The 25,097-nt window shown below is 58.9% G+C and overlaps 2 protein-coding genes across 14 annotated transcripts in view; one reads left to right on the top strand and one right to left on the bottom strand.

The window, feature by feature from the left end:
- Positions 1-8,996: 8,996 nt before the first annotated feature.
- On the top strand, positions 8,997-11,017 carry PHETA1 (PH domain containing endocytic trafficking adaptor 1). Its single transcript, XM_057421273.1, has 3 exons — positions 8,997-9,081; positions 9,386-9,555; positions 10,033-11,017. The coding sequence occupies exon 3, from the start codon at positions 10,044-10,046 to the stop codon at positions 10,815-10,817; it is 774 nt and encodes a 257-aa protein (XP_057277256.1). The 5' UTR covers positions 8,997-9,081; positions 9,386-9,555; positions 10,033-10,043; the 3' UTR covers positions 10,818-11,017.
- Positions 11,018-13,225: 2,208 nt separating this feature from the next.
- Positions 13,226-25,097, bottom strand: part of CUX2 (cut like homeobox 2) — a 64,388-nt gene continuing 52,516 nt past the window's right edge. For 12 of the 13 annotated variants that reach the window (XM_057421263.1, XM_057421259.1, XM_057421265.1 and 9 more), the window contains 13 exons: positions 24,847-24,895; positions 24,005-24,109; positions 22,808-22,999; positions 22,657-22,715; positions 22,257-22,513; positions 21,459-22,088; positions 20,464-20,565; positions 18,849-19,624; positions 18,258-18,417; positions 17,423-17,692; positions 16,996-17,184; positions 16,629-16,902; positions 13,226-15,779 (listed from right to left, as the gene is read on the bottom strand). In XM_057421263.1, coding sequence (XP_057277246.1) covers positions 15,122-15,779; positions 16,629-16,902; positions 16,996-17,184; positions 17,423-17,692; positions 18,258-18,417; positions 18,849-19,624; positions 20,464-20,565; positions 21,459-22,088; positions 22,257-22,513; positions 22,657-22,715; positions 22,808-22,999; positions 24,005-24,109; positions 24,847-24,895 — 3,721 coding nt within the window. In that variant the 3' untranslated portion in view covers positions 13,226-15,121. The remainder of the gene's footprint in view (positions 15,780-16,628; positions 16,903-16,995; positions 17,185-17,422; positions 17,693-18,257; positions 18,418-18,848; positions 19,625-20,463; positions 20,566-21,458; positions 22,089-22,256; positions 22,514-22,656; positions 22,716-22,807; positions 23,000-24,004; positions 24,110-24,846; positions 24,896-25,097) is intronic. The other variant, XM_057421267.1, reaches the window with a different exon arrangement.

The following is a 25,097-nucleotide window of genomic DNA, read 5'->3' as shown; positions in this document are numbered from 1 at the left end:
ACTGGAGGAGCCATGCATCACCCAGCCCGCCCCATCTCGGGGCTGTTTTGGGGTGCTGGTCCCGGAGCTCCAGGAAGAGCGGGGCGGGACAGGACAGACCGGCCATGGGTTGACTTTGATGCGGGTTGGAATGGCGAGCCCTGGCTTGTGCAGGATCCAGCCCAGCAGCAGAGCCACCCCTGGAGATTCCATTAAACTCTTGCTCAACCTTGTGAGTGTCTCTGCGGCAGGGTCGGATCCGGCAATGGGTTATTTGTGCCTTTGTGATGCTGGAAGGACGAGGTTCAGAACCAGCAATGCCATGGAGGAGCTGCGGGATCCATCCCACCGCCTTCCCAGCACAGCACAGCCATGCAGGGGGCCATGGCTGAATGGGAAGAGCACCCTACAGCACCCAGCACTGCAAACCCAGCCTCAGCCCAAACTCAGTCCACGGCACTGAGCAAACTCAGCTCCTGCTTGTGCACAGGCAGCCCCGGAGCATGTGCAGCCACGATCCGAAAATGAAAGCAGCCCCAGCCCTAGAGCCGTGGGTCTCCACGCCAGCAGCACAAGTAGGAACTGTGATTGATGCGATTGATGTGCCGGCTCCCCCAGAAACTACTGTTCCCAATCCGGAGGAGAAGCGGCCAGCGGCGTTTTCAGCCCCTTTTTAGAAGCATGAGGCTATTCAGCACTCACCCCCAGCACTATTTTGAGGAGGGAGCAAAGCGAGGGGCTGGGAGACGCCCTCGCCAGCCCCATAGCTCCCTGCTTGCCGAGTGGCAGAAATACAGAGTTCCCACAATCCCAAGAGCAGGAACATTGTTCCTTCCCAGGATGTCCTCCATGAAAAGAGCTATTCTGAGCCGGCAGCAGCCTGTCTTGGCACAGCCCCGCACCCTGCTAGCGAGGCAGCTATAAAAGGCTGAGTTACAATGAACAGCACTTTTCAATGGGAGAGCATCCGGTGCGGGGGACTCAGGGGGATGCAGGTCCTTGGGGGGGTTCAGAGGGATGCAGGTCCCCAGGGGATCCAGCCTGACACGGATGGGCTCACAAGGGCTGGGTGGTGCAGAGCATCCCCCCAGGAGGGTGCTGGTGGAGCCTTTCTCTGCATCCCGATCCCCTGGGGACCAGGGTGGCGGATGCTGGAGTCTTGGCTGGATGTAACACTGGGATGAGAGTGCACAAAGGGACCATTTGGGGGTGGAGATGCAGCCCCTCAGCAAGGCAGGAGGGGCTGGTGCAGGGGGAGAGGTGGGAAAGGGTTTGGCTGCAGTCTCCTGATGTAGAATGAGGGTGGGGACAGAGGGGACCATCCCAATTTCACCCTCCTCCAAGCTGGATCACAGCATGACGCAGAGCAGCATGGCCATGGAAAGCCCCATGAAGTCTTATTGCTGCCCTTTAGTCAAGCTGCTTCTTCCTTCCAGCAGCCCATGCACCCAGGGCATGGGGACTCCAAAGGAGGCAAGGAGGGTGACAGGGCGCTCCAAAACAGCGCCTCTATATTTACAGCATCCCTATAAAGCAGCCAATGCCAGCAGAATCCACAGCAGGAACTGCCCAGCACTGCCCTGCTCTGCTCTCTAGGAGCAGCTCCTCGTGGTGGTGTGGATTATCTGGGGTCTTATATAGGGTGATGGCACAGCACCATCACTCCCTGCAACCCAGTGGCTGTTTCCACACAACTTGGAGGACCCCTGGGTGTCTCAGGACCTTCCTCCCCTCTCTTCTGTGGCTGAAGCAAACCCACAAATCAAAGAGCAGCAGAGGAGCAGGTTAGAGAGATTCCTCCATCACATCCCCACAGGGGCTGTGTTTTCTGAGGAAATCAGGTTAAAAGCCAGGAGGAGGCTGGGGGGCCTTGATTTGCTCTCCTGCCCCCCCCCTTTCTTGCAGGCCATGCACACCCCTCTCATTTGACACAACTTGCTCTGTTGAAGGCCAAGGCTGGCCTTAATTTACATCTCAATGGGCTGAGCAGCACCACAGACCTCTGGGGACACAGATGGTTTAGATCCAGACGGATTCCACCCATGTGGCTTCCCCTGATCACTCCACTGGACAGACAGGATGGGGACAGTCCATCCCAAACCCACCTTGGGTCAAATGCAAGCTCCACGTTCGCTCGACCTACAGGAGCTCATGAGGATGAGCTGCTGCAGCTGATCCCTAGAAAGCCTCTGCCTGCCCCTGTGCACCCGAGCGCCCATCACCGTGGCGTCTGGCACCCGGCAGCCTGGTTTATACCATGACACTCCCCTACACCTGCTGCCTGGGGGGTAAAGCCCAGCCAGGGGGTGACCTCATGGGGTGACAGGGTTTGTTTTGCTGCACTAAATGAACCTCTATGGTGCAGGCGTGGGAGAGCCCGGGTGCAGGGAGTGCTCCCATGGGAGCGGCTGATAGAGGTCCCTGGGGAGCAGCTCAGCCCCGGCTCTCCCTCCCCACTGCAGCAGCATCCGCAGGGCTGGATTGAGCCCTTCCTCCTCGCCAAGCCGCGGCAGGACCACAAACCCCGCCAGCACCGAGCTCTTGCACTTTCGCTTTGTCTCACCCGCTGCGATTTATCCCCATGCCTTTGTGGTGCCCATCAGCCCCCGGCAGCCCCAGGGGTGTGGGGCCGGGGGGGGGGGTGCTCTGGATGAATAGGATGTACGACCCCTCAGAAGCCACCAGCACTTGCGCCCCAATCTCTCCAGTGCAATACGTGGTGCTGGCAGACCCGCTGCCCTGAGGGCTCTGGCAAACCCAAACCAGATCTTTCCAGAGGCAATAAATACATAAAGGCAAAGGAGAGAATAAAAGCAGTGTTGGGGGTGGGAAGAACGCTCCGGGACAAGGCTCTCCCGCACCAAAAACGAGTTAAAAAGAAATCCAAGGCATTGATCTAGTCCCAAACAAGTAAAAGTGAAACCTGCCAGCAATGTCATTGGTCTTTAAACTCCAATCGCTGCCAGCAAACAGGGACACGCAAGAGGCGGCAGCGCCAGGTCCCTGGCCGGCCACCTCTTCCTCCAGCTGCTTTTCCTACCTAAGCACCACCCGAAGAGTCCCTGGGCCACCAGCCCACAACTCCAGCACATCTTGAATCAATTTGCAACAACAATATCGGACTCGTCCCCGTTTCCTTGACAGTAAATCCCAGCCCAGGCAGCAATGACCCTGTTATTGCTGCTGTGGGAGCCAGCGGGTCCGGGCTCTCTGCGGGTGACCCCACCGGGGCTTGGCATGAACAGGACCGGGCACGCTGGCAAGTGCAAGGGAGGCCGCGGGGATGTTGTCCTCCGGGGCATCGGTCTCATGCTCTGAGCCCCCCCGACTGCCAAGCCAGGCAGTGCCTGCGAGCCAACAAAGTCTGCAGGGAGCAGAAAGCCAAAGGAACCGCTTGGCAGGCTCCGGCTGGCACCTCCGCTTGGTGCTGGCAGCAGGCACGGGGGCAAAGGAGAAAGGGGCAGTGGGGTGAGCAGGCAGGGCATGGCCCCCATGGGCAGGGCAGCACCCTGCATGGGTGGCGGGCATCACCCCGCATGGTCCTGTGTCCTGCAAGAGAGGCCACCTCCACGGTGGGGGCTGCAAGGGGCAGATGGAGGAGAGGGACAAGACTGGATGACGGGTCCCCAGAATAAAGGTGCTGGAAATGAGGGACCTGGGGAAGAGAGTGATCCCAGAAGATGGGGTATTGTGGGGTAAAGGGGTGCAAAGAAGACGGGGATCCTCAGAACTGAGAGCACTCACAGGGGAACAGGGCCCTTGGGATCGGGAGCGCCTACGAGGGAAAGGGTTACGGGGAGGACAGGGTAGAAGGAGGGGACCAGAGGAAGGGGACCCCAAAGAAACGGGGAGCGGAGAAGCTGAAGGGGGCAGACCCGAGGGGTCGGGGCTGGCAGCGAAGAGGGAGGTCCGCACCGGCGCAGCTCCGGGCCAGCTCCCCCCTCCCGGCCGCCGCCAACACTTTCACTTTGCAGCGGCCGCTGCCCGGGGCCGCCCGTCCCGTCCCGTCCCGGTCCAGCCCAGCCCAGCCCAGCCCGGCCCGGTCCCGCTGCGCGCCCGCGGTTACCTGCAGGAGAAGGCGTCCGGCTGCCGGTCACCCATGGTGGAGCGCGGCGGAGCGCCCGGGGCCGGGACCGGGCGGACGGGACGGGACGGACAGCTCGGGACGGGACGGCTCAGGCAGGAAACCGGGGCAGGCGGCTCCGCATTTCCGCCGAGCGGAGCCGCGGGACGCGGACCCCGGCCCCGGGCGCGTTATGTAAAGCGGAGCGGTGCGGCCGAGGGCGGGGGCTGTGCGGGGCGGAGCGGAGGGGCCGCGCTGTCCGTCCGGGTCCCGCCGGCAGCTCCGCGGGTGCGCACCGCTCCGCCCCTCCCAGCCGGTGCCTTTAACTTATCGCATCCGCGCCCGCGGAGGCAGCGGCATAAACAGCCCGGCTGCGCTCGTGGAGGTTGCTTTGGGTTTGGTTTGTTGGATTTGTTTTTTTTTTTTTAAAGTTTTTATTACTTTATATTACTTTTTTTCCCCTCTGTGGGTTTGCGGGGGTTCGGTCATCACAGTCCCGTCCGCCCGGCCCCAGCCTGATCCCGGGGGTCGTTTGGGAGCCTGGGAGGGATGTGCAGGAAAACACCCCCTTTCCTGTTCCTGCCCGGCCGTGCCCTCCCACGGCTCCACAGGCTGGGTCCCAAGGGACCTCTGCGGTGGCAGCAGTGGGCGAGACGCTGCCTCAAACCCCATTTCTCATCGTTCTCCCCTGCCTTTCAGCTGAGGAAATCATCTTGCAGTGAAAGGCACCGCGGGGCTCTGCCTGCACCCCGTGGGAGCGGGTCAGGCCACAGCGCCTGTGGCTGTCCTGTGCTGTGGGCGAGGGACAGAGCAGTCTCAGTGTCCCTCCGGCCCCAAGCAGGGCTGGGAACTCTGTGTGTGTGTGTGTGTGTGTACACAAACCAGGCCCGGTCATCCTGCTGCTGTCATCCCACCCCATGGGAGCAGAGCTGCAGCAGCTCATCCTGCGAGCCATGGGAAATGAGGGGATAATAAACTTGCACCGCACCTTTTCCCAGGAAAGGGCTGGCTTCTGCTCTGTGCCATCATATCTGGCTCACTGACATCTCCCATCCGTGTCAACGGTTGTCCCAAGAGCTCCTCTGGGCCCTCATCCTCAGCAGCACTAGGGATGGAGGGCTCTCCTTGCCTTCAGACCCCATGGAAAGTACCCTGAGCAGCCCTGCCCAGGGCTGGCGCTCACCCAGAACACACCAAGCTGGAAAACCCCAGGGAAGTGGCAGCTGGGATTTTACAGCCACCACAGATCTATTTGTGGGTGTTGGGAGGGTGGAAGCTGCAGGATTTTGCCCTTGGAGAGCGGGCTGAGGCACTCTGAGCTGTGTGTGAATGGGCACCTGTGTGCCACCACCAACGGGCTTTGATGCTTTAAAATACACTCCAGTCGCTCACCCTAGCCATTCCCAATCCATCTCCTTCCAATGAGGAGACTGAAAGAGGACCTGGCGCTGTTCCCTGGGACTGGACATGCCCAGACCATGGCCCTGGGCTGCTGCTGGGGTGGACACAACCCCACTGCCCTCCTCCAGCTGCACAAACGCCTTGGACCAGATCTGAGCTTCCCTGCATGGCTATAACCTCACACACTCCTTGGGCATCCAGGCAGCTCTGCATCCAACCAGCCCTCCCCAAACCACACAGCTGAGAGTGGCTGAAATGATAAAATTTTACCTTAAAAGCCGGTTTTGAATTCCTCCTGCTGTTCCTTTGTGCATAATTGCACCTTCTGGCTCTTTTCCTGAGCACGGATGAGCGGTCGGGGGAGCCCGGTGCCTGCCCTCCTTCCCACGGGGCGGCCGTCCCAGCCCGCAGCTATCGCACACTCGATGAGCTTCATCTATTTCAAAAGCGCCCTCTCAGCGTCCTCAGTCCCCGTGGCCTGAGATTTCTCTTCTGTTTTGCTTCCTGTATGGATTTTCTACAGTCCCCAACTGCTAATTCACTGCCACCGACTTCTGCTTTTGCTGTTTGTTTATGCAGAGCTGCGCAGATGCCTTTGTACACACACACACACACGCTGCTGCTTCCCTTCCGCTCGGCACCGGGCTCCGCTTTAACCACTGCTGCTTGCTTCTCCTCTAAAAGCTTCAGCTTCCAAACATCCTTCCCACTTCCCCCTTCAGCTCCAGCCCTCCGGCCTGCTTCGGTCTCAGGGTGCGTGGAGTGCTTTGGAAGAGGCACATCTGCATTTCCCAGGGTGGGATGTGATTGGATGCAGGTGATATCTGCCACCCCCCAGTGAGATGTTCCCCCACCGTGTCTGGGGGTGACATTTAGAAGTGCTTGGTTATGGGAATCTGAATTTGTGAACGGGCATCTGTGTGACACCACCAATGGGCTCCATCTTTCCTGGTGGTTTAAAATACACCCCAGTCATTTACCCCATCCATTCCCAATCCATCTCCTTCCAACGAGGGAAAGACTGAAACAGAGCCCGACTCCCCCCCCCCCCGGTGCTGTGCCCCTGGATTGGCCATGCAAAGACCCAAAATCTCAGCCTGCATCCATTCAGACCGCTGGGAATTGGTGGGTTGGGTGATGACGGATTGGGTCCTGATGAACAGGGTGCTGATGGAGGGGGTGCTCCCGGGGCTGGCTGCTCCCCGCAGCTCCGTCGAGCCTGGAGCTGCCGCCGCCGCTGGGCTCCATCCGCCCTCTCCCGGGCACCGGCCGCACTGCAGCCGCCCCGGTGGTGGTGGGGGGGTCCCCGGCCCCCGGGCTGCCAGGGTGGAGATCCCCGTGGGTGACTCCCTTTGGGGTGCCTGAGGACCATTCACTGGTGCTCATGATGGAGACCCGCACCTCTTCTCCATCCCCGGCTGGGGACCAGGCATGGAGCAGCCTCTGGGTATCCCCACAGCACCCCCAGATTCCCAGGAAGCCGCTGCTGAGCCAGCACCCGCTGTGACTCAGAGCTCCCACTCACCTCATCCAGCACCCGCTGCTGCATAACCGCACCAAGTCACCAGTCATGGGACAACAGGAACCAGAGGCCAAGGGCAGCCCACATCCAAAGTGAAAGCCCCTCACCTCCTTTCAGACCCTTTTCTTCTCCTTTTATCTCTATTGTTGGTCAAGCTCAGCCTTGGAATTCATTTCCCCATCTTTCCCATCAAGACTTGACATGGGAAACTGAGGCACAGGCTTTGGGCTCCCTGTTGGAGGGATGCTGGAGGAACAACGAAGGGAAAATATGATGGAGCCGCTCAGAAAGGGAAGTGCTGGAGCCTGTGCAGTGACACGAGACCATCCCAAAAGGAGACCCAAAGGGAAGCAAAAACTCACAGAGTAGTTTTGCTTGTGGTTTTTAAGGAATAGGGGGGACTTTTCAAAGGGCTTCCTGGGAAGTGGCTGCAGTGGAAGAACAACCTCTGCTAACATGGCCAACGGGGCTGCAGGAAGCAGCCAGGGTTTCAGAGTCCCAGAGCCAGGAGCGTGGAGCCCTTTAATCAGTTACCCCAGCAGGTCTAATAGCGATACTGCTTCTCCCATGGTCCTTCCATCTCCTAATCTTGCCATGTGAAAAGGCACGTCTCCGCAAGGCAGGGAGATAAGTGCTTCAGAGAGAGCTGAGGGTTTCCACCAGTGGCCTTGAACAGAGCCTGCTCCACTCAGGAAGGAAGACAAAGCCCAGATGGTCTAAATCCCTCTTTATAGTACGAAAGAGAAAGGTGGTGGGAAAAGTCCTCAGTGATCTGAAAACCACCGCCATGAGCAGAAGATTGCAAAGCCCTGAGCAGCTGTGCAGGGCAATGAGGAGGCGAGGTGAGGACCACAACCTGCAGCAGTGGTGATTGTGGCAGAGGTTACTGATGTCAAGATTTCTTAGTTGGGGCCCTGCAAAATGAGCATCAAAACCTTGTTTGCTAAAACATACACGCAACCAAGCAGGGCAACAAAGAGACCGGGGGAAAGGGACAATGATAAGGAGAGCAAATCCTTGCTGCTTGTGTTTACTGGGATACGGCGTGGACAGTGGTGCTGCTGAGATGGTCCTCAAGCTGGTGATGCTTTCAGCAGGAAAGGACAACCAAGAGCAGAAGTCAGCCTGAAGGCTACTCCCAGCTGAAAGTTTTATGATTGCCCTGGGATGTGGGTACCAGTCTCAGTGGTCAGCATCATCCAGTCATTGCCAGAGAGGGCAAGCGCTGGCCACGGGGGCAAAAGCACAGCAGCAGCTCTAGTGCCATGTGGCATTATCCATGGTCAGGAAGGAGCAAGCGGGATGTGATCTCTGCCCACGTGGCTGCGCGATGCTTGGCAGTTCCAGCTTTTCACTGGGTGCTTCTTAGCTCCTTGGGCCAGTTGTCAACTTCCCCCTGATGCCCACCCAGCTCCTCCTTTCCGTTTGCACCAAGGCAGAGACCCCCTCCCTGTCTGCTTTGGTCCAGCCTCTCCCAAAGACATGGCTGAAAACTCAGGTGAGCAGCTGGTCCCTTGCAGCATCTCCCACCTATGCAGGACCAACCTCTGCCTTGTTGCCTTCATCTTCAGCCCTCTCATCCATCAACCTCTTCCTGTTCCCTGCTGGATGCTTCTGGGCACTACTTCTGGGACTCTGCCCTAAAAACCTGACTCAAAAATTCAGTGTTTTACAGCCACTTTCAGCACTAAGCTTCCAGGCTTCCCACCCATGAGTACATCCACGTGTACATCCATGCGTACTCTAAGCCTACATCCACACGTGCACTCACGTGTACATCCATGCCTACATCCATCCATAGATCTGTGTCTATATTCATGCCTACATCCACACATACACCCACGGACCCGCATACCCCCTGCATCCCCACATCCATGCTCCCACCTCCCTCAGGCGCTGCCCAGAGCTGTGGCACGGAGCCAGGACCCCTCAGCACCGGGGCCGAGCTCCGGAGTGGTTTCTCCTCCGGGAGAAGGGCCCCCCCTCTGTGTCCCGTGGGGCCGCCCCAAGCCGCGGTGAGGGGCGGTGGCGGCTGCGGCGGAGGCGGGAGGAAGCAGCGCTCCGCCCGCGGGGCCGCCCCGAGCCGAGCCGAGGTGGCGGGGAACCGAGGACAAAGGTGGCCGTGCGGGACCGGGTGCAGGGCCGGGAGCGGGACCGGGAGCGGGGCCGGGAGCCGGGGGTGCCCCGAGGCGGAGCGGGGCTGAGAGGGCCGCAGCCGGAGGGGTGGGGGGCGGGTCCTCCTCTCCCAAACATCCTCAAGACTTTGGGGACCCCAAAAAGATCCTCAAGGTACCGGGGAGAAAGGGTCCCCACTGCACCCCGGAGCTGGGAGCCCAGAGAGCCCCCGTCTCATCTCCTCGATCCCTGCTACGTGGCTTAATGGGAAAACAATAATCCTGGTGCCCATCTGCTTTGTGCAGGCTGGGGGACGGTGAAACCCGCCGGAGCCATCAGCCGGAGCGGGAACACCAGGGTGCCGGACCCCACAGTCTCCTTACACCATCCGATCCCGGATCCAGCGCTCCCACAGCCGCCCTCACATCAGCGATGCTGGCGGATGCCGAAGACCGGAGCTAGAAGCTGAATCAAGGTAGGCAAAAAGCCTGGCACAGCGAGGCCACGGCTGGTTAGGGGACAAGGGGAGGGTGGCCTTGCCCGGGCGACCGGGCTCATGGCCACGGCTCTCTGGAGCCGCAGCCGAATCTGCGGCGCAGGTCATAATTCCTCCCTGTGTGAAGCAGGGAGGAGCGAAGCAGCACGGGGCAAACACGGTGCTGGCGGTCAGGTCACCTGCATCGGGTGACGTGGGGCACTGTGAGCCCTGCCTGGGGCTCCTCCATGGGAAAACACTCAGTTGGGGTTAAATCCCCTCTCCACGGAGCCCTGAGCCACCCACCGGCCACAGCACCTTAGCTGGAAGCGGAGTTATCCCGGCTATCACGGGGCTGTTTATTCACCAGCTCCATTTCCTGGGCACAAAGGCTGCTGCTGCCAAGAACAAGCCGATGGGTTATTACAGTGCAATTAAAGCACACTCATCCTCAGCATCCATCCTCTATCCCTGCAGGACACGGAGCCATGAAGCTGAACGAGCGGAGCCTGGCTTTCTATGCTACCTGTGACTCCCCGGCTGACAACGCCGGCTTCCTCTACAAGCGCGGCGAGCGGCACACAGCGTACCACCGCCGCTGGTTCGTGCTGAAGGGCAACATGCTCTTCTACTTCGAGGAGCGGGAGAGCCGGGAGCCGGTGGGTGTCATCGTGCTGGAGGGCTGCACCGTGGAGCTCTGCGATTCGGCCGAGGAATTCACCTTCGCCATCCGCTTTGGTGGCACCAAGTCCCGCACCTACGTGCTGGCGGCAGAGAGCCAGGCTGCCATGGAGTCGTGGGTGAAGTCGCTCTCACGAGCCAGCTTTGACTACATGCGCCTGGTGGTGCGGGAGCTGGAGAAGCAGCTGGAGGAGATGAGCTATGGGATGGCCCGTGGGTGTGCTGGGGGATGCCGGGGGTCTCCCAGCTCCTGGAAGCCGAAGCCCTCGGAGCTGGAGCGGTCCCTGGAGCGGCTGCCGGCTCTGCCCGCTGTCTTGCCGAAGGAGAATGGCTGTGCTGTGTGGAACAACGCATCGGGAGCGAACCGGCCACCCGAAGCTTCAGGTTGTGGTGATGCTGCTGGCGATGGGAACCTGCTGCCACCGCCGCTGCCACCACGCAGGCGGGCATCGAGCACCGAGGTGGGCAGTGCAGTGGTGGAGAGCCCGTCCTCCTTCTGCCGGCTCCATGAGTGGTACGGCCGGGAGGTGGCTCAGCTGCGGCGGGACTGGCTGGAGGGGCAGCGTGGTCCCCAGCCCTGAGTGATGGCTGAGCCCTGGGGACCCACCAGGACCCGTAACAAGGAGATGATCATTGTTGGTGCTGCATCAGTCTCATCATCACTCTGGGATGTGCAGCCCTGTCTATGGTGGTGATGGACACTGCTGATGGTGCCACCAAGGGCTCAGCGGTGAGGGACACCGGTGCTGCTCTGTGATGGTGAAACACCAGTCCAGCACTGATGGCATGAAGCCCCTGGGCTTTGGGAACTGACAGGCTTTTGGGCATCTCGTGCCAAGGCAGCAGATGCTTCCTGCCTCTCAAGCCTTGCCCAGCAAGCAAGCAAGCTACAAACCACTTCCTGGCTGATGCCTGCTGGGATTCCAGCACTGCACTGAGTCTGGTGGGACCTCTTGGTGCTCTTGCAGTGGTATCATACACGGACAATACTTTTGGAGAAGGATTTGGATGGGATCTCACTGGCCTGAGCCCCTTTGTGGGTATTCCACAGCCAGGGACCCTGCTACCACCTTCCCCTCCCTGCACTGAGCTCGGCCGGATCCCTCTGCTCCAGCAGGATGTGGTCTGAAAATGAAAATATCACTGAGCGCAGCCCTTCCTTAACAGCAGCAGCTTCCCGGGGAGCTGGTGACACCCGGCCCAGGGTGTTCCACACAGGGCAATCGCTGCTTGCAGCCTTGGGTGAACCCCTGGTGAGGGCAGGCCCGAGGGAATGCTGCAGCTGCAGGCACCCCTGTGCTGGATGGGTATTTCAGGGCAGGGCATCACCGCTGCGCTGGCTTCCTAAGGGGAAGCATCACTCATGGTGGTAATGGGAACGTGTGTGTCAGCACGGAGCGTGTCGAATGATTCATGTGCCAAACCGGAGTGAAGCCAGTGTCTCGTGCTAGTGGTGCTCTTTTCTGCTCCCAGTGGTTTGGATTGACACTAAGGCTGCTGGCTTGGAGGTGACCTGGGTTTGAGCTGGGTGGCTCTGGCTCCCTTTGCCCCACTGGGACAAGCACAAGACTTTGCTACAATAAAAGTTGTTTCAGAAATTCCTGCCTGTGCCAGGTTCTTGTTTGTGCCTTTAATCCACTTCCTTCCATGGGGCTGGGCAGCGACAGGGTCACCCAAGTGGGACACAGCCAACGCCAGGGTCTTGCAGTGCCCTGGAGCCTGACATGCCTGTAGGGATGGGATGAGATGGATGGGCTAGGATGGTGCCACACTGGGGATATTAGGATACCCAGTGCCAGGGTGGTACCATGGCAGGGACAGCACAGTTCTGCTTCTCTGTGATGGCTTGAACAGCCAGGCACAGGTGATCAACATGGGGGTTTGGGCATTAGAAAATGACTGGGAGCACAATGCTCCTATAGTTTCACCCATGGAAGTGGTATTGGGTGCCCCAGTATGAGTTGCTGGTTCATTACAGGTTCAACAGGGTGTTACAACTATCCCATCAAAACCAGGGTTACAGGCAGCACTGTGTGACGCCACTCAGGTTTGGGTGCTCCTGTTCAGGTTGCCCTGTGCACTTGGTGGGACATCCCAAGCCATCTGACAAGGGCTCTTAGCCAGGGACAAATTACCTGTCCCCTTGCTGGTGACAGTGTTGGTGCCAAGTGGAAGTGGCCACCATGACCCCATGTCCCTGCCTGCAGCACCTCCATGAACATCTCCAGCTTCTTGCCAACATCATTGAGGTCCATGTCTCTTGGAGAAACTGAGGCACGAAGCCAGGCAGGTCACTTGCTTGCTGAGAGCACTGTAGAACCCTGAGCCTTGCTCCTGGCCACCCCACTTGGTGTTTTGGCATTTGGAGTGGTGCTGCCGAGGGCAGTGGGGTGCAGCCGTACCCACAGCATCCAGAAGGTTAACGTGGCCCCATCAGTCGGCTGTGGAGGAAGGTTCTGGTTTCCATGGCAGCTGGCCCGGCTTTTCCAGACGTTCAGATATTTATTAGAAACAAATCCATCCCAACATGTTAGCTGACAAACAAGCTTGAACAGATATGCGACATATGGATTTATTAATCCATCAAATGCAAACACCCCTGCCTCGTGTCAGGAGCTGCAAACATGCCCGGTGATGGGCGGCTCTGAAGAAGAGCTGTGCCAGGGTGCCATGCCATTGAGCCAAACCTAATGCCAAAGGATGCTAAGTTACCCAAGGGGCAGGAGCAAACCCACACTGGGGATGAACACAGGACTTTCACAGGGCAGGATCCCTGCCCGTTGCAGGGGGTTGAACTAGGTGACCTTTGAATGTCCAACCCATACTATTCTATGATCTCACCTTGAGCCATTTCACACCACCAGGAGATGTTTATGGTGGTGAGAGCTCTTGCCACAAACCCAAAGCAAGGCTGTGATTTCCAGCATCAACCCAGGCACCAAGCTCCCATCCCATCTGCCTCCAGACAAAACACACTCCAAGGGCAGGGTCGTATCCAACTTCTGTATTTAGTGGCTCTTTACAGAACTTGCTCCTTCCAAAATTGTTAAACAAAGTTCATCGATCTCATAGAAACTTTAGAAGTACAGTACATGAGCCTAACAAAAACGTGACCGGTATGTCCCGCCAGCTTTAATACAACAGGATTGCCGCGTCCGAGACCATCCTAAGTGCTTCCTTGAATCCCATTCCACTAAAGCTCCCGCTAGCACACAACAGAGAAGAGCAATGATCATATCTTGACCTTCTGCAGAGTGGTGGCAGGGAAAAGAGTGGCCATGGGCAAGCTGGGGCTCTCTGGGGCAGGGTAGGTGGGCAAGGAGAGCCGTGCCTCCACTTTTAGCATCTCTCACCGACCACCACCCATGTATAAAAATACCTTCTCTTCTGATAAAAACGTATAAATCAGTCAATGCATAGCCTCAGAGCCTGCAGGGAGCCCTCCCGATGGCGGTGGCCACGCTGGGTGATGGCTGATGCCATGCGGGCAGGGGACAGGGAAGAGCAGCCCAGCATGGGCCACCCCATGGTGTTTAAAGGCATTTTGATAGCAGAGCCCAGCTGGTGGTGGTGGGGTTGGGAGGTGGCACGGGGTCAGCCCTGGAAAGCCAAAGCTCAATGGTGCTTTGCTCAATTCAGGTCTGAGCTTGCCCAATTCAGGCAGGAGCCTGGTGTGACAATCCGGGCCTCATCCTGGCTTCATGGGCAGCCACTGCCTGGGAATACGGCTGCAGTGAGGGGATGCTCCTCCTGCTCGGGTGCTCTCCCTAAGTAAAAGTGCTTCAGCCACCAGAGCTGGCTGTGATGCTGGGAGCAGCCCCGAGCAGGGTTCAACCCCCTGTGAGCAGGCAGCTCAGTTTTGCGTGCTCATCCCCAAGCACTGGTGCCCCAAGGGCAAAGCTCAAAGGCTCCATCTCTTCTTTCCCAAACAGACGATGGCAGAGCATGGGGAACTGGGATCCAATGGATACCCATTCCCAGCGAGCTGGAGCCACCCCTGAGCATCACACCCAGGTACCTCTTCCCGTCTCGCTCCCAAAATCACAAGCACAGGTTGCTCTCATTGCTTTTGCATTGGTTTTCCTCTTCCTTTGGGAGCTGGCAGGAGCTGCACCGTGCCTTATCGGGGCTGCCACTGCTTACCGGCTGGAGGAAGCACGAGGGACAGCGTTGGGACCATGCTACATCTTGTTCCAGGAGGCTAGTGCAGACATCTCTACAACATATACAACCGCACGGGACATTCTGTGTTACAAAGGTTTCCAAGAACATAAACCACCAGAACTAAATACATACTCGATGGCATCAGGGGGGTCGCTTTAGAGTCTTCAGGGACTATGTCGCAGTCTCTGGCTGGGGCAGAAGCGATGCGGTGTCTTACAGACAGAGGTGGAAACTGCTCAGCAAACGTTCAGTCCATTTGGTCAGTCTCATAGTGCTTCTCGATGGCTTTGCTCAGTCTTTTCCTGGGGGATTTTCCTTTGTTTTTAATCTCATCCAGTGGCAAACTACAAGACTTCAGTGTACATTTAATGACACGACTGCTACATCATCTTCATTTTATAGCTATCTTTAATATCAAAGCAGCTTAAGCTGTTAATAAATTCCAAAGTATCCTTTTATTAAAATATCTAAAAGAGGTCTATAAATATTTTTTGTTTTCCTTTTTTTTTTTTTTTTGCTTTTTGCTTTTCTAAAACCGTTCCCAGTTTTTCACATTTAAAACAAAGCTGGGGGAGATGTGGCTTCGTCATGGGGGCCACCCCCTTTTCCATGGCTGCTCCATGGCGCCGGCTGCCTGTCGCCTCTCGGTGCGTGCTGCATTTAACAAAATATATGTATATATATGTGGGTGTCTATATATATCTCCAGGGTGTGGGAGGGCTCAGAACTCCCACTCAAGGGCCTCCTCGCGGTTGGCAGCCCGCTCCAGGCGGTGGATGATGTTGTTGAGGTTGGCCATCTTCTCATGGCGCCGCTGGACGCTGGTGCTGAGCCGGGGGCCGGGCGCCGGCGGCAGCGCTGGTGACACCGGTCCAGCGGACGATGGCCCCGGTGAGGCTGAGCCGGCGAGGCCGGGCGAGGATGCTGCCGAGGGCGATGTTGGGGAGACCTCCAAGCTGCAACGGGATGACCCCGATGAGGACTGGGAGCTGTCGGGATGCGGCGGTGGCGGTGGTGGGGGGCCTGTGGTGGCGGCACCGGCACGGCCCCCCCGCCGCGGGAGGCTGCCAGCACTGGGGGCAGCAGCTTGGGGGGCTGCCCCCCGATCCTCCTGCGGGGGTCCAGTGCCCTCGGCCGCCCCGGCTGGGCTGTGTGAGTCCCGCCGGCGGCCCCAGCCACCTGCCTCCCCCTGCTCCTCCTTCACCTTCACAGCGGCACAGGGGTGCTCGCCCCCCCCAAACACAGGTTTACGGTCCTCCGTGTCCGAATCGGGGCTATGGGGGGCCCGGCGCACGGGGATGGGTGTCCCACTGCTCTGCTCTGGATCTGTGTCGTTGTCCGGTGCGCCCTCCACCAGCATCTCCCGCCGCATCCGTGACCTGTCGGGATACAGCCATGGAGGGTCGGTGGCCAACACCCATCATCCCACTCAACAGGCACTGCATGTCTTGGAAAAGCATCTCCAGCCATAAAAATGCAGTCACACCGCTTGGGATGGAAAAACCCCACCTTGCTGGCCTTCAAAACACTTATTTTTGGGAAAAACACACTGCTTGAACACGGGGAATGTGTTTTGCAACACTTTGGGGCTGTTTCCAGCCAAACTGAGACAGTTTTTGTTAATACTTATCATTTTTCAAAGGTTTCTTCAGAGCAGTTGCGTTACAGGCTTTTCTGGAACCATTTGAGTGGAAAGGTTGTGGGCTTGAAAACACCATTAGTCAATGTATATGTTTTCATACTGTTTTCTATAGGGGAAGGAGCAAAACACATCATCTGGGCTGTTGACTCAGAGCTGGCAGCACTTGGAGTGCGCCTGGAGAGGACCCAGGAGCCATGTATGCACCTAGAACACTGCCTAAGGATGAAGCCTGTGCTGTTCCCGCACTGTGGGGATGAATCCTGTGCTCCAGGAGCCTCCATAAGGCTTTCCTGCACCCACAACAGAGCTCCTGCTCAGCGGCAAGTGGTGTCCCACACCAGTGAGAAAGTGGACATGAGCATGGTAATTGCTTTAGATGCTCAACACGACTTGGTCAAGCTGGTCAACACCTCTTGCCTACCCATCAACCAGGGCGCATGCTGCATTACAGCTGCAATCCAGCACCACGCGTGGGTCTGCACCTTCCCATCTACGCAAGAGGGACTGGGAGGACTGGAAGAGCAACAACAACACCCTCTTTGTGGCTCAGCACCATCAGATATCCACAGCCCAGGAGCGCCCATACCTGTAGTTGTGGAACCAGTTGATGACGGTGTTGGTCTTGAGGTTGAGCTGGAAGGAGAGCAGCTCGATGGTCTGCTGCGAGGGGTAGGGCTCCAGCTGATAGGCTTTCTTCAAGGCTTCCTTCTCCTCTGGGGCCAGCACCACTCGTGGCTTCTTGATCTGGAGGAGGCTGAGGTCCTGCGGCTGCAGGCTGGGGCTGGCGCACTCGGAGCGGGCGCTGGGGGACTCGCTGTCCGAGCCGGCGCTCATCAGCCCGTACCGACGCTTCAGGTAGGCTGCAGGAGAGGAGACCCAGCTGCGTGCCCGGGGAGCCCCCCTGCTTGCCCAGCACCCCGGTCCCATTGGGGCTGCACCACCCTGGCCCTCACCTTTCTTCTCCAGCTTCTTCATGTCGCGCAGCTTCTCCACGTTGAGGGGGTCGTTGAGCCAGAGCTGCATGCGGACGAAGGGCTCCCTCCCCTTCAGGCTCAGCTTGTGCCATGGCTTGGGCCTGGAGAGGAGATCGGACACCGAGCCCTGCGTCAGGCCCAGGATGCTCTCCCCAAACAGCCGCTGGCCTGGCAGAGGAGAAGCAGAGGTGGTTAGAGCGGGGCAGAGCAGCGTGGTGGGTGCTACAGTGCCCCCATGGAGCGGGAGCACCCCCGCTTCCCAGCCAGCATCTTCCCCAGCATGCCGGGATCCCACTGAGCACCCACAGAGGACAAGGAGGGGTCTGTGGCTACGGGAATTGGGGCGATGCATCCATGCAGCCTCACCAGCAGCTCCCGAAAACCCGGGCGGAGAGAGGATCCGCACCTAAATTGTTGTCCGTCAAGACCTCCTTGACCTTCTTGGTGATGGAGTAGGTGTCCAGCTCCGGGGACATGGCGACGATCTCCTGGATGCCCACGGGTCCCTGGCTGTTGGGGTACATCTTCCCACCCAGCGCAGGCGTGGACCGGCTCTCGGGCTGCTGGTTTTCTTTGCTGCTCTCCAAGGCCAGGGTGAGGGGCTCCTGGCAGCCCTTTTCGTGCTCAGCGGGGCTGGGGGGCGGCGAGGGGGACGGCTGGGGCTCCACCGGGCTGGCTGTGTGACACCAGGGCAGAGGGGTCAGCGGGGATGGTGGGGTGGGATGGGAGAGGGCAGGGACCCTGCGGGAGCAGGAAGGATGTTCTGGGGATGCTGGCAAAGTCTCACCAGCAGCTATGGCAAAGCAGGAGGAGCCAGTGGAAGAATTAAGGAGAGAAAACACCACTGATGTATAAAATAAAACCCAGTTTTATTTCATATCTGTATCTATATCTATGCCAGGCACAAAGCCAAAGATTTCTGGTTTTATTATTATTTTATTATTATTAACGTAGGTAATTTCAACCCCCCCTTCTGACCAAATAACTTTTGAGGATCTGTATAACAGCCCATAATTGTCTAAGTGACTAATTAAGGGGGTTTAAAATGAGCTGGATGCATTAGAGGAGAGGGGGATAAAAGGGGATTGCCAGGACTGGGGTGTAGGTGCTGAGGAAGCTCTTTCCAGTGCTGGGGTGGGAGGAGGATGAACTTGCCCTGTGCTGGGATGCAGGGAATGCATGCAGAAGCATTGGGAGCACTGATGGCACTTGGGGACCGCAGGGACTGCGGTGGCACTTACCCTGGGAAGGTGGCGGCTGCTGGCTGATGCCTTGGCCCAGCTGGTCTGTCAGCCAGAGCTGCATGCGGATGAAGGGCTCCCGACCCTTCTGCGTCAGCTTGCTCCATGGCTTGGGCCGTGACAGCATGTCGCTCACGCTGCCCTGGGACAGCCCCAGCACCTAGGGACCGTGCATGTGTCACCCACCAGCACTGGGCTGCTGCCTGCCCTCGGTCCCCATGCCGAGGGAGGCTGCCACCCACTGCTGCGCTCATGGCCCCATGGCATGTCCAAACCCCTTGGCCTCAGCCATAGGTCCTGCGACCATGGTGGGCCCTCCTAGGAAACCCAGTGGGATGGGAGGATGGTCCCTGCAGGGCTCTGCGCAGGGGACAAGGTGTTTCTGGTAGGAAGCACCTTCAACCAGTTGGTAATGACCACTGGGAGACCATTTGGGGTTGAGTCAAACCGTGAGGACTTGGCATCCTCCAAAAGGAAACCCACTGGGAAGAGTGGCCACCCTCAGAGGAGCTGGCGGAGGCCCCTAACGAGCCCAGGGCTTGGGGTCATGGAACAAGGGGGACAACAGACCCCCTTTCTCCAGGCTGGTACCTTCTCTCCGAAGATCCTTTGGCAGATGCCGTTCTTGGCCAACTTCTCCTTGACCTGCCGGGTCAGCTCCAGCGTGTCCACCTCCCTGTACATGTACATCTCGTACTGCTCCGGCGTCAGCGGCGGCACCGTGGGCTTCAGGGTCCGTGGCACATAGGCGGGGTAGTAAGAGAGGCGACCACCAGCAGCCGGCTCCGTGCCGGCTCCCTCTGCCTTCACCTCGGTGAGCCGGTGTGGCTCATCATCTGCCGGCGGCAGCTCCTCCTCATTGGTGCCCCCTTCACTGGGCTCACCCCGCGGCCAGCCCCGACCATTGGCCATGCTGGAGTAGCTCGAGGAGGAGGAGGACAGTGAAGGCGAGACAGAGGTGTAAGGTCGGCTGAGCAGGCTCCGCTCCGATGCCCAGTGCTGGTCAAAGTAGGAGCCGGCATCGCCAATCTCCGACTTCACCTTCCGGATGATGCTCTGGACAAAGGCGGCGGGGGAGAGGACAGCCAGGGGTGTCTGTGGGGGGCCAGGGCTGGCCCCATTCCCCTCCTCTTGCTTGACATAGGTGGGGACAATGTTCTGGCTGACAGTGGCCAGCGTGGAGCGCTCGGTGGGTGGTGTGTCCCCGGGGCGCCCGCTGCCCCCCGATTCCATCTCCAGCAGCGCCTGCTGCTGCGCCTGCATCTCCCGCCGCGCCTGCTCCAGGATGCTCTTGATGGCATCTTCCGAGCTGCTGCCGCCTGCCCCATTGGCCACTGCTTGCGATGCCGATGGTGTTTTGGGTTCCCCTGGAAAGAAAAGGGGTGAGGGGAGCCCCGAGGAGCAGCAAACGTTGTTTTACCATGTGGCCATAATACAACGCAGGAGAAAAGGGATTTGGAGCGCTCTCTATGGCATGGGTGCAGATCAGAAGGACCAGCAGCACCCACAAAGCGAAAGCTGCGACGCAAAGCTCAAAGCCTCCTTTTTGACGACTGCAAAATAAATCCCATTACCAAAGATTGAAATAGACAAACATGTTTGTTTTCCCTGTCTGTTTTTCCACCATTCCTGTCTAATTCAATTCTCCAGGATTCTGCTTTCTCAGCATACTACCTGTTCTAATGTATTTCGTTTCTTGTAATTGACTGCGAGCGCAGCTGCTTTAATGATTCTTTGTGCCAGATGGATCTTGCATCCTCATTTAATCATCTGGTTTGGGGCACAGGGGAGGAAAAGGGTAGATCCAAAGTTTCCAAAAGCCCAGATGCAAGCGCTGCTGCATGGGGAGTAATCTTCCATCCCTATTGACCAGCATTTCTTCCCACCATACCCCAGATTTCCTCTATGGATGTCAGTGGGAAAAATGCCCCCAAAGGCCCATTTTGGCCATGCCAATGCTGCTCCATGCTGGGTGCCCAGGGCCACCCTGTTCAGGAATACCGTGAGTGCCAGGCTTGGCATGATCTGAATTACGTTTCCTAGGGGATGCAGAAACTCCTGTGCTGGACACTCTGTTGGTTTTGTGGGTGTTTCATGGGTTCCCCCATGGGACCTGCAGCCACAAGTACCCCTCTGGGTGCTGCTCCCATGGGTGCAAAGTGGGGGCTTGGCCACCCCAAGGGCCTCCCAACACACTGGCACCTACCTCCTTTCTGTGACTCGATCTCCTTCTTGGCCTGCTCCAGGATGCTTTTGATGGCATCGTCAGAGCCGGTTTCTGGTGTCCTGATCCGTGGCGTGATGCTACCTGATCAAAGAGGCAGGATAACAGCTTTGTCACCGGCGCTGGTTTACAAGCTCCACTTGTATGTCAAGAAGTATTTACTGCTCCTCATGTTCAGTTATTTTTAGGGATGCTGGTTTTAAGACAAATGTCACTCCCGATTAGTCACTTGCTGGAGCACGGGAAGACCTGGTTGCCCCAGCTCCCAGCCACCTTGATCTCTCCATCCAAGGGCACGCAGGGTGCTGAGCAGAGACATGGGCACAGGGACCTTGTCCCACATCCCTGGCGCTGCTTGTGTGGGTGAAGGGGTAATGCTTGATTGGATCCAGGGATAAATCAGAGCCCCCTGGACTGAAACACCAGCATGGACATGGACCTGCAGTGCTCAGTGCCACTGAGGAGACACGAGTGACCAGCCGCCACTGCTGCCACTGTCCCTGGAGCCAGATGTCACCATTTCATGGTGGTGCCGACACAGCGCCGAGGTCCCGCAGCATCAACACTTCATTATTCGAACAAAATATTCCCAAACACGTTGATTCATCACCACGGAACAGCCCAATGAATAATTTAATGGCACTTGTCAGAATAAATGAGCAAAGCCCGGCCGGAAACGCAGCTTCCATAAGGGTGGGTTGTTGTTAATTGCTACCGTTTGCCAGGGCTCCATCCCACTGGCAGCTGCTTCCATCCCACCCCAAAGCAAATGGGAGACCACTGGGACAATCCCTGAGTGCCATTGGTGACCCTGTGTGTGTCCCCCCCGCCTGTCTTGTCATGCCAGGCTGCTGGGCATCCCTGCATGGCATGGTGCTGCTGGGGTGAACCGGGATGCATCGGGATGGGATCCCATGGTACCACATGCAGCATCCCAGTGCAGGACCCCGCTGGCCAGGGCCACCCCAACCACTCACCTCTCTGGCGCACCTGGATAGTCCTCAGGGCCAGCACGTTCTGCTCGTCGGAGAGGAACTGCTTCATCTTGATGAACGGCTCCTTGCCCTTCACCGTCAGCTTGTGCCAGGGCTTGGGCCGGGCCAGGATCTCGCTGACGGAGCCCTGCGATAACCCCAGCACGTAATGCCCGAACACCCGCTGCCCGATGTTGTGCTTCAGCAGCTGCTCCTTCACCTGGAAGGCGATTTCGGCCGTGTCCAACTGCTCCTCCTCAGCATTGCTGTTGGTGCTGCTCTCAGTTGGCTCTCCAGGCGGGCTGGCGGCCGGCGCGGTGACACCGGGGAGCGCGGTGCTGCTTTTGGCACCGAAGATGCCGGAGGGGAAAGGCGGCCCCACACCGGTGTTCTCGCCCTTATAGGAGGGTGGTGGGAGCTGGGGGGCCTTGGGGTCCCCTGAAAGCCGCTCTCCCCCTGGGAAGGGGGACAAGGAGAATGTCCGTGGTCCATCGGGGGCCAAGCCAGGGCCGGGCAGAGGTGGGATGGGAGTGGGGGATGCGGCTTCTTCCGCCGGGGCGTGCTGCGGGGATGGGTACGGCTGCTCCATGCCCAGCGAGTCCTTCCCCGACTCGTCTTCAGAGTGATCCTCTTCTAGAGATGAATGAGAGAGAGGGAAACAGCCCTGCAGTGGAGCATCAGTTTCCCCAGGTGGCATCCAAACCCTCCCCTGCTGTTGGCTCCACAGCCAGGGCAGCATCCTGCCTTTCCACCCTCATTCCCAAGGATGCTCCCGGCTGCTGCGGGATGCAGGGACCCTACCAGTGCTGGCCATCAGACTGGGCTTCTCTAGCAGGTACTTCTGGGAGGGGTAGAACGCCTCCTTCCCCAGCAGCAGGGCCTCCTCTGCCTTCGATATGCTCTGCAAGGAGCCAAGCCGAGATGGGAAAGGGCGGCGGAGGCACCGGCGGCAGGGCTGGCACGGGCGCCATAGCCCGGTGAGCGTGCTGGCGCGCGCCGCGGCACTTGCCTGGGGAAGGCTGCAGCTGGCGGAGGCCACCTTCATCGCCTTAAGGATGCTGGGAGGGAGACAAGGGGGTGACTCAGCAGGAATGGCTTCTTGCTGCTGTCAAGCTGTTAGGGATGCTTGAAGAGCGCCATGGATGCCCGCGGCACCCGCCCGGGCAGGGGGCAAGCAGGCAGGGTGCTGGTCAAGCCATACCTCAGCTCTGTTTTGATCTCCTCGTAGTCCGCCTGTGCCTGCAGCTTCTCCTCCAGCTTCTGCAGAGCAGAGGGGGGGGATTCCTCGCACCGGCTCCCCGTGCACACCCAGACCCACGTCCCCCCTCCTTGTGAAGCCCCCGAGGACGCACCTCAATGGCTTCATTCTTGGCAGCCAGCTGCCCCTCCAGCTCCGCGATCTGGCTGGCAGAGGACTCCTCCAGCTCCTGCAGCGAGCTCTGGAGGTGCTGCACGTCCTTCAGGAGCCGCAGGATCTCCCGGTCCTTGGCAGCCAGCGCTGCCTCCAGCCTCGACCCTGAGCACATGGAATAGTTCACTTTGTCCTGCCGGGAGAGGGGACACCGTCAGCTCCCGGTCACCCAATGTGGGGACAAGGGCTGCCCTCCCCGTTAGACATGTCCCCATGGGCAGCGGGGGAGCGCAGCACTCAGTGCTGTGGGTGATGCAGCCCTGGGGAGGGACAGACCCTTCCTAAGCAATTAAAGGTCTCCCAGGTACATCTGCTCATTGCCATGGGGTGCTTGTTCCCCTTCTCCCATAGGAGGCTGGGACTGCAGATAGGACATGGCCAATGCTACACCCCACAGTGGAAAAATGCCTTGGTCACAGGCACTTTGGGCTTGCTCCCGAATACAGTGGGTGCTCCTGAATGCAATAGAGTGCTCCTCAGTGCAGTGGGATGCTCCTGAGCGTGCTAGGGTGCCCCTGGCTGCTATGGGGTGCTCCTAGCTATGACAGGGTGCTCCCAAGTGTGATGGGATGCTATTGGCTATGACAGATGCTCCCAGACATGAGGGGTGCTGCCAGCCATGGTGGTGAGGTGCTGCTGGCCTCGAGGGATGCTGGCAGCTCTGCTGGGGTGCTGCTGTGCCCGAGGGGTGCTCCTGGCTGGTTTGGGGGTGCTGCTGTGCCTGAGGGGTGCTCCTGGCTGGTTTGGGGGTGCTGCTGTGCCCGAGGGGTGCTCCTGGCTGGTCTGGGGGTGCTGCTGTGCCCGAGGGGTGCTCCTGGCTGGTTTGGGGGTGCTGCTGTGCCCGAGGGGTGCTCCTGGCTGGTTTAGGGGTGCTGCTGTGCCAGAGGGGTGCTCCTGGCTGGTTTGGGGGTGCTGCTGTGCCCGAGGGGTGCTCCTGGCTGGTCTGGGGGTGCTGCTGTGCCCGAGGGGTGCTCCTGGCTGGTCTGGGGGTGCTGCTGTGCCCGAGGGGTGCTCCTGGCTGGTTTGGGGGTGCTGCTGTGCCAGAGGGGTGCTCCTGGCTGGTTTGGGGGTGCTGCTGTGCCCGAGGGGTGCTCCTGGCTGGTTTGGGGGTGCTGCTGTGCCAGAGGGGTGCCCTCACCCCAGCAGCGCCCGGCGGGGAGCAGCAGGCCAGGCGCAGGGAGCTGTTCACAGCCGCCAGCTGCTCCCGCAAGCTCTCCACTTCCCTCTGCGCCGCCTCCGCTCGCTGCAGGAGAGCACAAAGAGCATCAGGACACGCACCCCCAGCTCGTCCCACCCCGCACAGCGCCCAGCGGGGCTCCAGGACGCACGTCCCTCCCTAGCATCCTGCTCCCACCACCGTCACCATAAGGTCTCCGCGTATTTCCTCTCCCCACATCCTGATCCCAATCCCTGGACGCTGCCCGCAGACCACGTCCAGGACACTGTTTTTTTTCCACCCCAAAGGCCTTATTTACATGCAAACTGCTCTTTAAGCCTCTTTTATTACCCATGCGCATTTATTTGGCCCTACGATTTCAGAATGAAGTAAAACTGATGGATAGGAATGGGTAGGACTGGAGGTAATTATACCAGACACCAGCACCAGGGTGCTGTGGGTGTGCTCTGAAATGCCCAGGAGAGGCTGGAGGTGACAAACATCAGCTCCAGCAGCCAGAATGGAACCTGGCAGAAGCCCAAACACACCAGTGAGCATCAACATAGGGCACAGGGGGTCCCACTGGGCTGGGCTGGAGGAGCCACCAGGCAAAGGAAACCAGAGCCACCATCCTTTATAGGGCTTCCCAGTCCCAGAGCCTGGGAATCCCTTCTGTTTTCCAGGACGGACAGCAAGGCCACATGGATGCTTGGGATGCTATGGTGGGTGCATGCTCTGAGGGGCAAAGCCCATCAGCCCCAATGTGATGGAAGGGGAGCAGTGTACGTGCCCTGTGCTGGCTGGAAAGCCCGCTCCTGGCTCACCTGGTTGGCTTTCTCCAGGTTTGTCATGATCATGGCTACTTCGTCTGCCCTGTGATGAGAAAGCAAGAGGTGTCAGCCAGCATGGAGGCACAATCGTAGCCCTCCATGGAGGGCGAGAGCTCCTGCAGGTGCCGCAGCATCTTAGATACAGGGAGTCCCCGTGACTTGGGATGCTTAAAGTATCTCAGCTCCTCAAGTCACTTGGCAGCACCGTGGGGCTGTCCTGGTGCTGCTGCAGGCAGCTCGGCTCA

The sequence above is a fragment of the Pezoporus wallicus genome, unplaced genomic scaffold (assembly GCF_028554395.1).
Source record: "Pezoporus wallicus isolate ANWC-B61680 ecotype Strahan unplaced genomic scaffold, APGP_CSIRO_Pwel_v1 contig_9584, whole genome shotgun sequence".
NCBI classification, from domain to species: domain Eukaryota; kingdom Metazoa; phylum Chordata; class Aves; order Psittaciformes; family Psittacidae; genus Pezoporus; species Pezoporus wallicus.
This window is presented reverse-complemented; position numbering and strand designations above follow the sequence as displayed.